Here is a 16,418-nt window from a genome sequence, read left to right on the forward strand (position 1 = left end):
GTAAGAGAGAGAAAATATTATTGTACAAACTTTATTGTAATTAAATCAAATAAACGATTGCTTATTGAAAATATTACTGAAATAAATATAAAACCTGAATAAATATATATTTACACAACATAAGTAAATAAACAAAATGAACAATGGGCTAAAAATCTGTGGATTTCTGCATGTACAGATTTCGTGTCGGACTGAATAACCTAAAAATAAAGCTTCTCATGTATAGCCAATGGGCTAAACGTTTCAGTAATTACAGTAATTTATAGATCATAATGTGTTATGAGTAATGTAAACAGCCTAACATTGTCTGAACTAGGCATTTTAGGATGCGTGCATTATAGTCTAAGGATAGTAAAGATTTGTTAGATTATCAAGATGTCGCCGACCAATTAAATTTCCACTAACTGTAGTTGCAATTGAAAACATCAATATATTAAACTACTAATTTATATATGATCTTTCTATGCATATTAATTCTTACTAATTTGACTTTCATGGTGTCAACTGTTGTTGACTTTAACTTTCTGAATCACCACAATTTCAACCTAAAAAGTTGTTGTACTGATGCATGTTTTACGCAGCAGATGCCCTTTCAGCTGGGAAACATCCATACACACTCATTCACACACACTACGGCCAATTTAGCTTATCCAATTCACCTATACCACATATCTTTGGACTTGTGGGGGAAACCAGGGCACCCTGTGAAACCCACCAGAACACAGGGAGAACATGCAAACTCCACACAGAAATGGCAACAAACCCAGCTGAGGCTCTAACCACTCACCTTCTTGCTGTGAGGCAACAGCGCTACCCAATGCACCACCGCGTCACCCTCCTACAGAATAATGTCCCTTAAAAGTACATGAGTCTACTATAAATGTTTGGATAGATCTTGTATGTGACAAACAAACACAGGTAAATGTGATCACATGTCTTTCAGGAAACTGAGAAAAGAAGCTGGTAAAATTGACCCAATGGTAAAGACAAATTCACCTTTGAAGAGCAGCAGCCAGAAGAATTTAACCTTTGAACCCACAAGCGCTCCAAGCTTCTCCATGAATGAGAGTCTAAATTCTGAGTGGCACAGCGGATTTACTGCTCTGTGATCACAATCAGAGGGTAGACGGTGTGCATGACAGCAAATACACCTTAAGTGGACAGGAACGGATTGAATAGTAAGCTGAAGACAAAGCACAATGATTGAAATCTGAACATGCAGAAGCAAAAAGCACAAAAGACATTGTTGAGGGACGGAAGGAAAGACAAGTATGAACAGACTAAAATGTGCATGAACGGCAGAATGTAAGGGCAGGGTTCAAAGTCCCCATGTAATTCCGTCTCCTGAATGTTCAATAGGCACTTTAAGTCATCAGAAACGGCAATAATCAAAGTTCTGGTGGACCATTACAGCTAGTTTAATGCCAGTCATTATTCACCCTAGGAGTTTTCTTCTCTCTGTGGTAGGTTCTCCCCGAACAAAGGCTTTGATTTAAGCTCTGTGAATGTAATGAAGTATCCAGACGCTAGAGCTCTGCTTTGATGGTGCAACCAAACTAAAGCATGTGCTCATTTGACATAACCCAAATCTATCAGACGCTATTAATCTCACGATGTAGACTCTACTGCAGTAAAATGGCCATAAGAACACTCCGATATGAAAAGACTGACACTGACTTGAGTGAAGAATGTACTGGAATCATTAGAATGGCAACAATATCACGTTTCATCCTGTTCGGGACTGTACGTATTGTACAAGTTTTGCTCTAAGCTTTCAGAGAATACAAAACAGTTGGTTGGCGTGTCTATATTTTCATAATAGTAGGCTATAAAATATCAAGGCTTGTAATTCAAATAGGGTTACTTTCTAACGGGTGTGGATATCATCTGTGTTTCTTGTGCTGATAAAACAGCTTAGTCTACACAGTTTTAAAAGGATTTTAAACAGGCAGACGTGAAGATTTGAGGTGGAGGAGATGCGTTTATTAAAGCTGTCGAGACACACCGCCATCTACACCGAACTGTTTGCATGAAGGACAGGAGGAACGTGTGAATGGGAAAGAGGTAAACCAAGTGGACATTCTCAGCCATGTTGTCTGTGCAACCCTGCAACATATCCGGCCACTGAACTTTGACCTCTGGAAACCTGTGACAATGCAAAAACAGCGAGCACAGGACACAGCTGTGGAAGACCTGCAAAAGCCTTACACATACGATTGGACAAATCTGTGAATTTGAACAATTAGAAAAAATGAGGTTTGGCGTAAAACAAGCATTAAATCAAAAACTTTTTCTAGTGACAGACAGAAAAGGGCCAGTCATGTTTTGCGAAGTAAAGTTTGTCCTCGTTCCCTCTGTCCCTCCACCCCTCTGTTCCCCCAGGACTTCATTTAACCTACTTCTGTGTGAGAGAAACTCACTTCCAGATGGAGCTCACTTTTTATCCGTCTCCCAGTTTCTTCCATATTTTCCCACAATATGCCCACAGACTCAGGAATTCATGAGTAAATGAGGGATTTGGACTTATGTCTTGGTGCACCACTAACAGCCACAAAAAAATCCTTATTGCCCACTACCATCAGTCAGTGATTTATATACAGTATTTTGTAGATTTTATTACTGCTGCTTCATTATAGCACTGTGACACTAAACTTTTCTAAACTTATTAGGGTTCTGTCTTTGAAATGTTGTTTATCAAGTTACTGTATATTTATTTTATTCTATTCAGTTTATTGTACATATTTAATCATATTAAAACCTACCTTGATATTTTTATTTATTTTTTTGGCGAGTAGCTATTTTTTTTATTATTAAAGAATAATGGAGCTCATCTAAAGTAAAAATAAAGACATTACCAATGTTTCAAAAGATTTACATTTCAATAAAATGCTGTTATTATTTAGGTTAAACTTTCTTTTATTCAAATTTTCTTGGAAAGGATTTTAAGAAACACTGAGGAATGGCAGCTGAAAACTCATCTTTGCCATAAAGCAGATTCAATTATATTTAATTAATTGAATTATATTGAATAAAATGTAATTAAAAATATTTTGGATATTAAAGTTTTAACTATTTTTAACAAGTGAATGAGTATACTTTCTGACCTATATCAGGATTTCAACGGCTTTCACCAGGTTAAATTTATTACTTTAAGACATTTTTAAGACCATTATGTATGAAATTTTAGTCTTGCACAGAGCTAAATGCTAAGGATTTTTTTCAAATATCCCAGTTAGAAAAGATCTTCACTTGACCTATCAAAAATTATTTAAAAAAAAAATAAAATACATAGATTTAAGGTCTACTAGAACAAAAGTGTTGCTAGAGTTTTAGAAATCCCAGTAGAATAATATTTATTACCTATATTCTTATCTCATATTAAAACATGAAAAGAGAAGTTTGGATTTTTCTGTAAGCGATTATAAAGATTTCTGATCCCTGCCATTACATTTTTATTTACAGTAAAGTACACTTAACCCATGATAGCTATCAAGAAAACTGTTGTACATCAAAACACACTCAAGTGTAAGTCGAAGGAATTTTTATACCAGTTTTATAATCAACCATGTGATAAGTGTAAATTTTAATTGCTTAAAAAGTTTAACAGAACAGAAATCTCCTCAACAAAACTCACACTTTCAAATATAACTTTACAGCAGTGTTTAGACCCACTAATAAATGACTACTGCATCTCTGTAAAACAGTAGCTGATGTCCAGCAGACAGTGAGTGCAAAGTCCAGTTGTTTACTTGCAAGACAGCCCAACTGTTTACCTACATCTGTTTGTTCACAGCAATCTGTCTCATGAAGTGTTTACAGGAGGCGGTTTAGGAGCCTCAGTCTGTCCCCGCTGAGAGCAGGTGCACCGCTGAGAATCAGCTGCTAATCTCACTAAGCAGCCCGTAGAGACAGCGGCTGGTACAGGATGAGACCCTTGTCCCTCTGGCCTCTGCCCACACGTGCTGCGTAAGCAACCCGGCGGCACATGCCAGAAACTGAACTAGCAACCTTATGGTTTACAGAGTCGCTGGAAGAACTGACCTTCTGAACCCTGAGAAACTCTGAAAGCAATCTACAAATATCACTCTGTGTGTGTGTGTGTGTGTGTGTGTGTGTGTGTGTGTGTGTGTGTGTGTGTGTGTGTGTGTGTGTGTGTGTGTGTGAGGAAGACAATGAGACAAGCAGGTCCGGGGAGAAAAATCAAACAAACAAAAAAAACACCTTTCATGATTGTAATGCAAAACAGACACATCGACCATAAAACCTGCAGTGAATAGACAATTTGTGTTTATGTGGTGGATTGTGGGAAGAGATAACAACCTAATATAATATTATAGCTTGGATGAACGGATGAACTGCATCTGCAGTTAACGATAAGACATGTAATATATATGATAAATGTAATACTGACATTAATGTGTCCTTGAGCGTATGAGAAACCTGAATAAACCAGCCATAGAACGGCTTATCAGTCAGTTGCACAAATAACAAATGTGCCATAACCAAATCCCAGCGTCATACTTAGATTTAACAAGGAAAGGTGTGGAAACTACTCACTTTCTTTCATCTTAACTTACATGTTCATTAAAGGTGTGCATGGGCTTTACAATTGCTTGAGTGGGTTGTATATCAAGTGTCACTTTTTTCAGTGGTTTGGTCCCTTGTTGCTAAGATACCAAACTCAAACAGCCGTGCGCACGAATGGGTTGTAGCAACGAAAAGAGATTGATTTGTTTTCATAATCTCGCATTGTTCATTAGCATATCAGTGTGTCTGTTCTGGGGTGTAACTCTTTCAATGGAATCTCAAGAATGAGGTTCTGCTCGATTTATCAAAACTGGCATGTTCCCCATAACACTGAGAGAAACTGGATGCTGTTTCTTTTTTCAGCTTTCTCTTTGTGCGTTTAAGAAAAACAATCAGCACCAAAAGATCAAATATGACTTTATGAACCGAAGGTCAGTTACAGTGCTGAGCATACAAGTACACAAATCTCTCTATTAAATTCATATTTTTAATAAGAAGCTATACAATGTATTGGTGCATATACATTAGATTAGTCAGTACTAAAACCAAATCTGAAGCTTATCTAAACAAAATAACTTGCCATAACAGTACAAAAACTAGTGCACCCAAATTTATATGTTAGAGAAAAATATTCAATACAAATTTTAAAAAGTGAAATAAAATTAAAAAATTTAGTTGAAATTTTGTAGGTTGTAATTTTTTTTGCAATATTTTGCTTGAATTTAATTGCATTATTTTTCAATTTCTAAATATGTTTGGTGAAAAACATATTTAACTGAAATAATATTTTAATAAATATTAAAAATACAGTAAAAACATTAATATTGTGAACGATTACACAATTAAAAATATTAAGGAATTTTTTCAGAAGCCATTGCTCCAGTCTTCAGTGTCACATGATCCTTCAGAAATGATTTATTATCATTCATTATAAATATTGCAGCTTTACTGCTTAACATTTTATGTGGAAATCATGATTGCTTTTTTCCAGGATATTTCAATGAATATAAACATGAAAAGAACACTATTTATTTGAACTCTTTCTAGCATTCAAAATATCTTTCTGGCACCTTACATAGTTATTATGATGAAAATGTTCATTGTCCCATCAAGGAAACAACCAAGCCTTCATTAATGAGCGAGGCAGGTATGGTTTTAATTTGCCCAAAATCTCAAAATGGCCTGACTGCATGGCCTGCTGGTGTGTGCATCCCTATTCTCATAAAAATAAAAAGATCATTAAAACTATGAAATCATAGATGGTGGTCTGTGCAGGAATAAACTCCTGTGAATCAGACGCAAAGGGCTGCTTGAGTGTTTATCATTAGTGGAAGGCAGGAGGAACAGAGCAGGAAGGAAGAGGGATGAGCACCCCTGTAATGATTACAATTACAGAGCAATTTCATCAAAAACTGACTTCAATGAAGAGACTTGGCCATTCACACACACACACACACACACACACACACACACACACACACACACACACACGCACACACACACACACACACACCTCGCTCTCTCTCCATCTCTAACAGTTGCCTTAGCAACTACTGCTGTATAACCTCTACCACTGTAATGATACACCTTAGAAAAGTCTGTGAAAAGAATCATTTAAAACTCAAACTACTCTTTCAAAATCATATGCTGTAATCACAAACAGAAAGCATCCAAAACAATTATGGTCACCCAACAGCTGTGATGACCATATACATTCATGATGGCATATCTTGACTTTAAATGACTAAGTGGACCTATAACTGCCAGCATATGTGCAGACCAACCATATAAAGCAGCCCATCAGCACTCTGTTTTCCTTCAGGCTCCACTGCCTTCTATTCCGCTCAGCAAGCCTGAACAGCCCCTGAAAATTAATGGCTTCTATGTTCACGTCCTCATCAGCCATGCACCTCAGAGGAGGTGTTATCACCATGTTGATCCAATTTCTGCCAGATTAAATGCAAACCTGAAAATGCTGCAGAACGAGACTGATATCAGCTTAAACTGGCGAGATCTCACTCACTGATATTCATGCTCTACTGGCTATGAAAATCTTAAGGAAGCAAAGAAAATTTCTTAAGATAAATTTCAATAAGTTCATAAAAAGACCAATTCTTTAAACAAATCTCTAGGAATTCTAAAATATGTTGCATTCTTTTTTTTTTTTAATAAGAAAATTACAGAGCGGCATGGTGGTTCAGTGGTTAGCACTGCAGCCTTACAGCAAAAAGGTCACTGGTCCCGACTGGGCCAGTTGTCATTTCTGTGTGGAGTTTGCATGTTCTCCTGGTGCTCTCGTGGGTTTTCTCCGGATGCTCCGGTTTCCCCCACAGTCCAAAGACAATTTATGTGAATTGGGTAAACAAAATTGACCATAGTGTATAAATGTGAGTGTGAATGGGTGTTTCCCACTATTGGGTTGAGGCTGGAAGGGCATCAGCTGCATAAAATATATGCTGGAATAGTTGGACATTCATTCCACTGTGGCGAATAAGGGACTAAGCTGAACGAAAATAAATAAATGAATGAAAATGAGAGGATCAGTCACTGCACAGCATGGGCCTGTGTAAGTTTCTTGCGGTATGATACCCTTGGAAAAAATCATCATAGTATTGTGATTACTGCTCTAAAATAAGCTAATTTAAATATCAGAGTAAAAAAAAAAAAAAAAAAAAAAAACACACCACATTACTTTAACACATAAAAAACCTTACATATACCTTAGGAACGGTATAACAGATTTTTTTTTTCCCCAAACCGCTGTAAACCTTGAAACCGGTATTGCGTACCATGCGTACTGCAGTGTAAAGCGGCTTTCACACAGGAAGTGAAAAGTGCTGCGCTATGAATTCCATTTTTTTCAATGGTTTGTGTCGTGCAAGGTTGGTTCGTTTCCGCACCAATCGAAGCACAAGAACAGCCCGGTGCACATTTCTCTAATGGCCATTTCCACTGAGTGGTATGGTACGGTTCGGTTTGGTACGCTTTTATGGCCAAGTCCACTGTCAAAAAGCGTACCAAACCAAACCGTATCGTACCACTTTTTCGGCACCCTTTCGAAAGGGTACCAAACTGAAGAAAAGGTGGAGCTACACGTAAAGCTGAATGCTGATTGGTTACAGAGATACGTCACGAGCTTGTAGAGCTACACAGAACGTAAACAAAGGAACCGCCATGTTTTTTTAAATACAAAGCCGAGACATTAGATGAAAATACTATATGCATATAATAATGGGATGACCCGGGCTCAAACAAACCTTGTCGTATACATGAACAGACACACAGCCAAGAAGAAAAATCTGCCGTGTCCTGTTGTTGTTTTACGAGCCCGTCTAAAAGTGCGAGCGGTATTCGTTTTCTTCTGGGAGCTCACATCCGCATCTATATTTGATATAACGAACTTCTTGAGCTGATGAAGATAGCGTGCGTGTGTGTGTGTGTGTGTGTGTGTGATTATTGAAGTGTCCCCGTCATCTGATCCATTCAGAAAAAAGGACAAGAGCGAGAGTGAACTGGGAATGACAAAATGACTCTCTAAAAGAGCTTACATGTGCTGGTTAAGATTACAGACACAGATGAGAGGTTTGCACTGATGTGGGCTATATTGCATGTGTTTTTGAACTCAAATAAGAACTAAATGTTTGCGGTGTGTAATTTTTCTGTAATTAATAATATATTGGAGACTGTAAGTCACACATGTTGCATTTATTTAAATAATTGCAGACATTACAGTAGGCTATTTCATTGATCTGCAGTTATAATCAAATCATGTTCATAGAAAAGTTAGTAATAAACATTTATAAACAAGTATTTGTGTGTAAAGCATCTGTTTTGTGAGATGTGCTGCTCAATATGATATGTGAACGACCCGTACAGCTTTACTGTTGACATTTATTCGAGGGAGCATGACGTTGACTTAAACTTTATGTCGTACACCACGCCCACCAAAAGGGTACCCATTGTGGTGGAAATGCAAGCCTGATAAAGGTGACCTGTACCGACCCGAACCATACCGTACTGTACCAGTCAGTGGGAACGAGTCATAATGTACCCCTCAGGCATGGGATGATAACCGTTTTTAAGGTTTGGAAAAGTCAATGTTTTAAAACCGCAAAACAAAAAAAATATACCTTTCCTAAGGTATTTGCAAGTGTTTTTTTTTTTTTTTTTTTTTACAATTATTTGATTTAGTTTTTTAGGGCAACAGCATCTTCAGCAAAGGACCCTCCACAACAAAAACTACTGGTCTGCACATGATTCAGCAAACTTTAAAAAAAGAAAAAGAAAAAAAAAAATCACTTAAAAAACGAACCTCCTATGCTGCTATTTGCATCCAATGTGCTATGCACCTGATCGTTGCAGTGGCTTACTTTATATCCAAAGTAAATAAAGACATCCAAAGATGCCTTTTCAACTTTTAAAAGAATCTGTGTTTTGTAAACTAATAAAGATCACAATACCATCATACTGTGAAATATATACTGTGATATTTTTATCCAAGATTTTCATATCATCAGAATCTTATACCAGCCCATGCCAAAGTACCCCATAAACATATCTTTGCATGTACTGTACATGATCACCAGAAAAGCAAAGTCCGCAAAAGTATTTTATTCCAAATATTTATTGATTCTAGAACTAAATCTGGGGTACTATTGGTATGTCATGACTATGAGAGTTAAAACTTGTCAATCATTCGCTCCATAAGCTCAGTCCACACTGATAAAGAAGCCAGAAGGATGAAGAAACGTGAGAGAGTGAGAGAAAAGAATGAGCGAGGGGAGGAGGGCAGAGGGAAACTAGTCAGACAAACGCCTCTCTGTTTGGACGATCACTGAAGTCTCTGTCCTGTTCTTTGCTTTCCATCTCTCTCTTACCCTGATGTTCTCCTTTGTGCATTACTCCTCGATCAAATATCCATCTTGCATGCATTCCATCTTCAGTTTCTATCTTCCTTCTTGTTTTTTTCACTTTCTCTCTGTTGAAAAGTACCACACAAATCCAATCTAATCTCTCCATCGGTCCTGAGGAATGATGGTGTTGGGACATTCATGACATAACCCTCTCCTGCCTCCTCACATCAGATACACAAGGCATTGTGCAGAATGAATGCAGAGGGCAACTCAGTGCACCAGAACGAGGGCACTCACTGTGCCTGGCACCGCTAGCAAGTTAATGTGCCCACACAATACACCACCCCCAGTCATGTGCCACTAAAAACAACTTCACAACACAAGAAGGCTTCAAATAGACAGACACATTTTTGGCCTCCACTGCTACCGTTTCTTGTGTTTTCTGTGGAGGGCAATGAACAAGATTTTAACTTGCAGTTATATTGAAAATGGCTACATGAATTATTGGATCTAAAATACTAGTCAACTAATCTGTTCTTAAGGAAACCAATGGGATTTTGATGACATGGATTTTACTGATTCCAACATTGCACACAGCTGGTGTTATTCAATTTTTTTTATATCCACATTTTTAAAAAAAATTTAAATAAAGATTGCATTTATTTAAATAAAATATAGCTATATTTTAAATGATCACATTTTGTTTTTACAGCTTATTTGCTTTTGTTTTGTATTTTGAAGAAAATTGCTTTGATAAAAATGAGCAATGTTTCTTTAACAAAAAAATAAGCATAAATATTTAATAATATTTTCTAAAGTATCACATGACACCAAATGCTGAAGTTATAACTTAAATTGAAATAATATTTCCCAATGACTTGTTTAATTGAATTTATTAATATTGAATGTGGCCTTGTAGCATTTCCAAACTGTTGTGTGTTTACACATTACTATAATTTTATTGTAATACATATTTGATATCCTATAAGGTGGCCCACACATCTGTGCGTGCAGAAATCCACAGATTTTTAGCCCATCGAGTCTATTTATTTACTTGTGTAAATGTGTGTCAATTTATATTTATTCTGTTTTTAATTTTAGAAATATTATTTACTAATATGAAAGTGTTCATTTGATTTATTTACAATACAATTTGTAATGTAATATTGTCTGTCTTTTAGTAGATTTATATTATGATAGGCTTTGTATTTGCATCGTAAACATCAGATAAAAGTTAAAATGCTATTATTTTATTTATTATGTTTTTAGTAACAATACTCCAAAATAATTAAGCATAAATCTATAGATCTTTTACTAAATTTGGTGCAGAAATAACAAAAAATATCCGCAGATTCTGTCTGGGCCTACCTGTAAGAAAGTATAAAAATTGATTACAAGAAAAATTACAAAACCAGTTACCTCTATTTGTTATCTATATTAGCAAGTAAACTAGTTTTTAATCCAGGAAATGAAAAAAAAAATGTGATGGAAACAAGCCTTATGTAATCAGAGTCAAATCATAGCTCTGACTGCTGATTCACTCAGATTTACGAAAGCACCTTCATTGTTCTAATTAGGCTGTGTCTGATTAGACTTGCCCAACTGTGAGTCTAACCTACTAAGGGCTTAAGCCTCTATTTATAAACAACCCTTCCACTGACATCTGTGCACCATCATTTTAAATCACAGTCCAAGTGCAGGAATGCGTTTAGAATTAGTCACAAACCAAAGAATTCATGAAAATGGACATGATTGCACACTTCAGGCTTTCTCTATGCAATGATTAAAGAGCACATCCTTTACCCAGCTGAACAGTGTAAAGAATGGCATACTGGTTTGACCCTGACCTCTAAAAAATGTCTTGGCTTTTGATTAGAGACCTGTTTACCCCCAAACCAACCTGTGTGGTCTTCTCAATGCATTTTAAACAGTCGCCAAAATTGTTCAGAGCTTCAGGGTGGGCAGAAGGGAGAAAAAACGAAAGGGTTCTTCACGAAACCTTTACCAAATCTCCAGTAATATATACAAACAATGCTTTTCACCTATGTTACGAAGGGCTGCACGATACTGGAACAATCTAACTGTGATATTTTGTTACTCTGCAATATATATTGCAATAAGAATCCAATTTCAGATGACCTGAATCTCTCTATTTGGAAAGAATTTATAATATAAGATGGATTGGGAGGATTCTGTAGGGCATAAAATATAATAAACAATATACAAGCTACATAACTACAATAAAGAAAAAAAAAACTACTGAAATAAACAGTGTTTGTTTTCCTGCGTACTCAAACAGTATTTAGTTAAACAGTAATTGAATAGTCAAATGTAAAATAATGTCATTTTCGGTGAGTAAATTGTTTAAAATAGTCATTGCTATTAAAGTTAAAGCAGTACAATTTATTTTGCCAAAATGCTACATAAATAAAATCCTCACACAGTCACAGGTCTGAAAAAAACGCATTTAAATCATCAATTATAATCCAGACTTAACATTGAGTATACCCGCAGAGTGACTATTGCTAATGATCACATTGCGATATTGATGCTGAAACGATATATTGTGCAGCCCTAATTTTCAGATGCTACACTTTAAACAGATACAATAATCCATCAATATTTAAACCTACATAACCTAGGTTTCAATCAAAATAAAACCTGTCAGCACCACAGTTAAGTGAAACAAGTGTAAAATCTTATTAGCAACCAGAGACTATCAAAGTACAACATTGTTCAGTCAATTTAACAGTGCTAATGTTGTTTTGAAGTCAAACTTACATATGACTTCAGACTGAATATTCAAATGAGCGTGGTAAATACTGTAGGGGCCGTTAAATGAACGAATGTGCAAATATAAAATCAACTTTACATCAATGCAACTAGGCATGGGCCGGTAAAAGATTCTGACGGGATGACAACCTTGAATATAAATATTACGGTTTCATGGTTTTGCGGTATTGTGGTTACTGCTCTAAAATATATTCTTTTTAAATGTCTGGGTAAAAAACTAAAACTTTTTTCCTTTAAAAACCCAATATATTTTACTTACAGTAAACATGTCAGGCTAAATAATTCAAATGAATCATTGACTTCTCCTGTTTCCATTACAATTTAAAATGACATCTTTGGATATCTTTTCTGCTGGAGATACTGCTGTCCTAAAAACAAAAAAATCTTACACATACCTTAGGAACTTACAAAAAATTACAGTTTTAAATCCTTGACCTTTACAAATCTTGAAAACAGTTATCGTCCCATGCCTAAATGCAACTATTTCGTTTGGCAGAAACCATGACTACCATAGCAACTCTGTGCAAGACCCAATCAGAGTCAGAAAAAGTCCCAGATCTTACCTGGATGAAGAAATGGAAAAGTCTCCACCATCCAACAGTCTGATTTTGCAGAAGAGCATCCCATTCACAAACGGCACAGCCGTGAGCTCCTCCAGGGTGAAGTGTATCTGAAACTTGAACTTCTTCTTTTTCATTAAAAACGCCATGTTTTTTTTTCTTCTGAGACTGTGGATAACTGAAGATGGAGGTAGACAAATTCAGGCTGCGTTTCCTTTAATCTGGTGCTTGAAAGTCCTCAATGAATGTGCTTTGGTTCAGCATCTCTAAGAGAAGTGAAGCAGGGTTGGTGTAAAACAGCCAGGGTAAAAAAGACTGAGACTAAATTAATTTAGCATTAGAAACGATATAACAACTCACCTTAAAAGCACTTTACTGGGCAGCACTGTGAGAAAGCTACAGTCTCGACTGAAAAGCAAACACAATCCCCAGAGAGTTAGTTATCTTGAAGAGGTCCATTATATCCAGGTGTAAAGATCCCTGGGACACTGACACCCTTCACATAATCACGAAAAAGTTACTGTGCTCCTTAAGAGTTACTGAAAACATTTGGAGAGATGACTTGTTTATATTTTCTCTGTACTAATCGAAAGCAGTCGCCTGCTGTTTCCAATGTACGTTAGTTGCTGAAAATTAGAGTAGAGACAGCTGAATACTTACGTCGACGAGCCGTTTTCATGTGGCAGCCAGAACAGGAATCAGTGGACGGGATGACTTAAAAAACGTCCCATCATATAATTACTACTAACCAGAGTTTAACCGTATCAAAATCAACTGATTGGCGTTGAGTAAAAAGCTAACTGCTGAGCGCTGAAAGTGTCTCTCCGTCTATTTAGTGAACTCGGTAAGCGCCGCCTCCATGGACGCGTGGATTTCCCTAAATACAGCCAGCAGTCACAGAGAGCGTGTCCAACTCCCGTTACATCCGCTAAACCGCAAAACTACTTCGTACATCTCTGTAACGCCGACAAACGACTAACATGTTGAGTTCAGACGCGGTAAATACTGCTATACTCTAACGTAGGTTAAGATACCGGCTTCGTTGATTCACCAGAAGCCTAAATACCATTAGCAGTTCCTACTGTGGCCGAAAATAAATGTTCACGTTGTCAAGGAGAATCACAAGAGTTGTGAATAATGACAATTTCACGCGTTTGTGCTGAGGGAGAAATGATTCGTTTTTGTCTAAAATACACGTAGCGCCATCTTGTGGCCGGACATATGCTAACGATGTTGTAGTTCAGTTGTCATACTCAATTCCTGGAGGGCCGAAGCCCTGCACAGTTTAGTTCCAACCCTGCTCCAACACACTTACCTGTAGGTTTTAAACAAGCCTGAAGGACTCAATTAGTTTGATTAGGTGTGTTTAATTAGGGTTGGAACTAAACTGTGCAGAGCTGCGGCCCTTTTGGAACTGAGTTTGACACCTGTGTTGTAGTTTAAATGACGACGTAGGCATACGGTCCAAATTTGCTGCTAATAACCTAACCTTAAGATGCCTAACCAAAGTCCTAACACTAGTTACTATTACCCGGCAGGTACTAACACTTATGCACTATCAACACATAAGATATATCTGATACGTCCTCAGTACGCCCATATTAGTAACTATATCTAAGTGTATGTTGTCACTTCCTATTAGCATTTTTATACTTTTTTCCATTTGTGAACTTTTTATATTAAATAAATATAACAAGCTGAATGTTGGGAGGAAAGGGAGAAATTTACAAATTTGAGTAAATTAGCTTTATTCCTTAATAACTAAGGGATGGAAATTTAACCCAATATTGCTTTATATTCTGGGAACAATGGTGAGATGTAAGGTGAATTGTAAACGATGGTACGCAGAAGAAGTTAAATGATTTTATGAAGAGCTGTAAAAAGCAAGTATAAGTTTAGGGGGGCATGATTTGTATCTGTGAAATGTAGCTATATTCTAAACAACCTATATGAGCAATATCACGAGTAGCAGTGTAACGTGGCTGTATATCGGCACTAGTGGGAGGCCTGTGTTGACACGAGTCTGTAGGCCGAGTGCCTTAGAGAACCACCAGTGACGATGTAAAGTCACATCGCACTGAGTGTGATATTGCGTTTATACAACAGTTCGACGACATGATCGTGCATATAAAAAGAAGAAAATCAAACAAGGAGTCTCCAAATCCTTTTGTACGAGGAACTATTTTCTTCTCCAGCTGATGTCAGAACAGCAAAAATGTCAGAAAAACCCTGCAACATACAAAAGAGAAAGATTGACTTAGAATGTCACTTCTTAGATTTATAATGATTTGATCAAGTAGTTTGAAATTTTATGCTGATTTTTTTCTTCTCTAAGGGCTTATCATGTGGTCTCTGTCGCCATCTTGTGGGTGGACAACGTCAAACGTATTTGCTGTGCTACAAAGCAACAACATTCCTGCCTACAAAAAGCCTCAAAAGTACATTTTGTTGTCCAACAGCTGCAATATTTGTCTCTAACTGTAGTCCTCTGCATGTCACTCATATGGGCAAAGTAATACACAAGAGTGAAGAGGCTGTACGAGTTCTGATATCTGCTATCAGCCAGATTCGAGAACCAGACAGAAGTGTTGTATAAATAAGATAATTACAGGCTAAGAGGAAACTTGAAAACTTGAAGAACAATGGGGGAAAATTCCTTCATTCATTTTCTTGTCGGCTTAGTCCATTTATTAATCCAGGGTCACCACAGCGGAATGAACCACTAACTTATCCAGCAAGTTTTTTTTACGCAGTGGATGCCCTTCCAGCCGCAACCCATCTCTGGGAATCATCCACACACACACTACTGACAATTTAGCCTACCCAATTCACCTGTGCCGCATGTCTTTGGACTGTGGGGGAAACCAGAGCACCCGGAGGAAACCCACGCGAAGGCAGGGAGAACATGCAAACTCCACACAAAAAACACCAACTGAGCTGAGGTTCAAACCAGTGACCCAGCGACCTTCTTGCTGTGAGGCGACAGCACTACCTACTGTGCCACTGCCTCGCCCATGGGGGAAAATTACTGCTTTTATTTGATGTTTCTTATTAAGCCTTCCTACAGGGATTGTCTACTGAGTCATAGCTGCATGACTAAAATTGAACGGTATGTGCTGCAATAGGTTTTATGAGTTCACAAAGAAAACACAGAAGTGTTGTTGACATTTAGGAAAGCCAAATCACTTTATTAATTCATTCATTCATTCATTCATTCATTCATTTATTTATTTGTTTGTTTGTTTGTTTGTTTGTTTGTTTACTTGTTTTATTGCAACGCAATTAGCATTAATACAGCATAAAATTGATAAAATTCTGCCTTCAAGGTTTTTCAACAGAATAAAAGAATATCAAATTAGTATTACACACAAGAACAGAAAAAACTGATAAAAGGAGAGATGGAGAGTGAGATAATACATTGTATATTATTAATTAATTACTTCTCAATAAGAAAAGAAAGTACTGTATTAATAAAAGATGACAACAACTTCAAATAAGATCCAATCGTCTTCCAAGCAAGCCACAGTTTCAATAATCATATATTATATTACAACCAATAATGATTGTTTAGTTTTCCAATGTTGAATAATTATTTTTTTAGCTAGTACTTGTGATATAAATCAATTATACAATGCAACATTTGTTTTGAAAAATAATACTTACAGCAATTGTTTTATAACTCCCA

The 16,418-nt window shown here is 36.7% G+C and overlaps 1 protein-coding gene across 4 annotated transcripts in view; it reads right to left on the minus strand.

The window, feature by feature from the left end:
- Nucleotides 1–13,586, minus strand: part of eeig1b (estrogen-induced osteoclastogenesis regulator 1b) — a 50,542-nt gene extending 36,956 nt beyond the window's left edge. For 3 of the 4 annotated variants that reach the window (XM_009301552.5, XM_009301551.5, XM_009301550.5), the window contains exons 1-3: nt 13,394–13,586; nt 13,094–13,141; nt 12,737–12,999 (exon numbers count right to left, since the gene is read on the minus strand). In XM_009301552.5, the coding sequence (XP_009299827.1) occupies nt 12,737–12,882 (146 nt within the window). In that variant the 5' untranslated portion in view covers nt 12,883–12,999; nt 13,094–13,141; nt 13,394–13,586. 4 annotated transcript variants of the gene reach the window in all.
- Between the last annotated feature and the right edge of the window lie 2,832 nt (nt 13,587–16,418).

The sequence above is a fragment of the Danio rerio genome, chromosome 5 (assembly GCF_049306965.1).
Source record: "Danio rerio strain Tuebingen ecotype United States chromosome 5, GRCz12tu, whole genome shotgun sequence".
Classification (NCBI taxonomy): domain Eukaryota; kingdom Metazoa; phylum Chordata; class Actinopteri; order Cypriniformes; family Danionidae; genus Danio; species Danio rerio.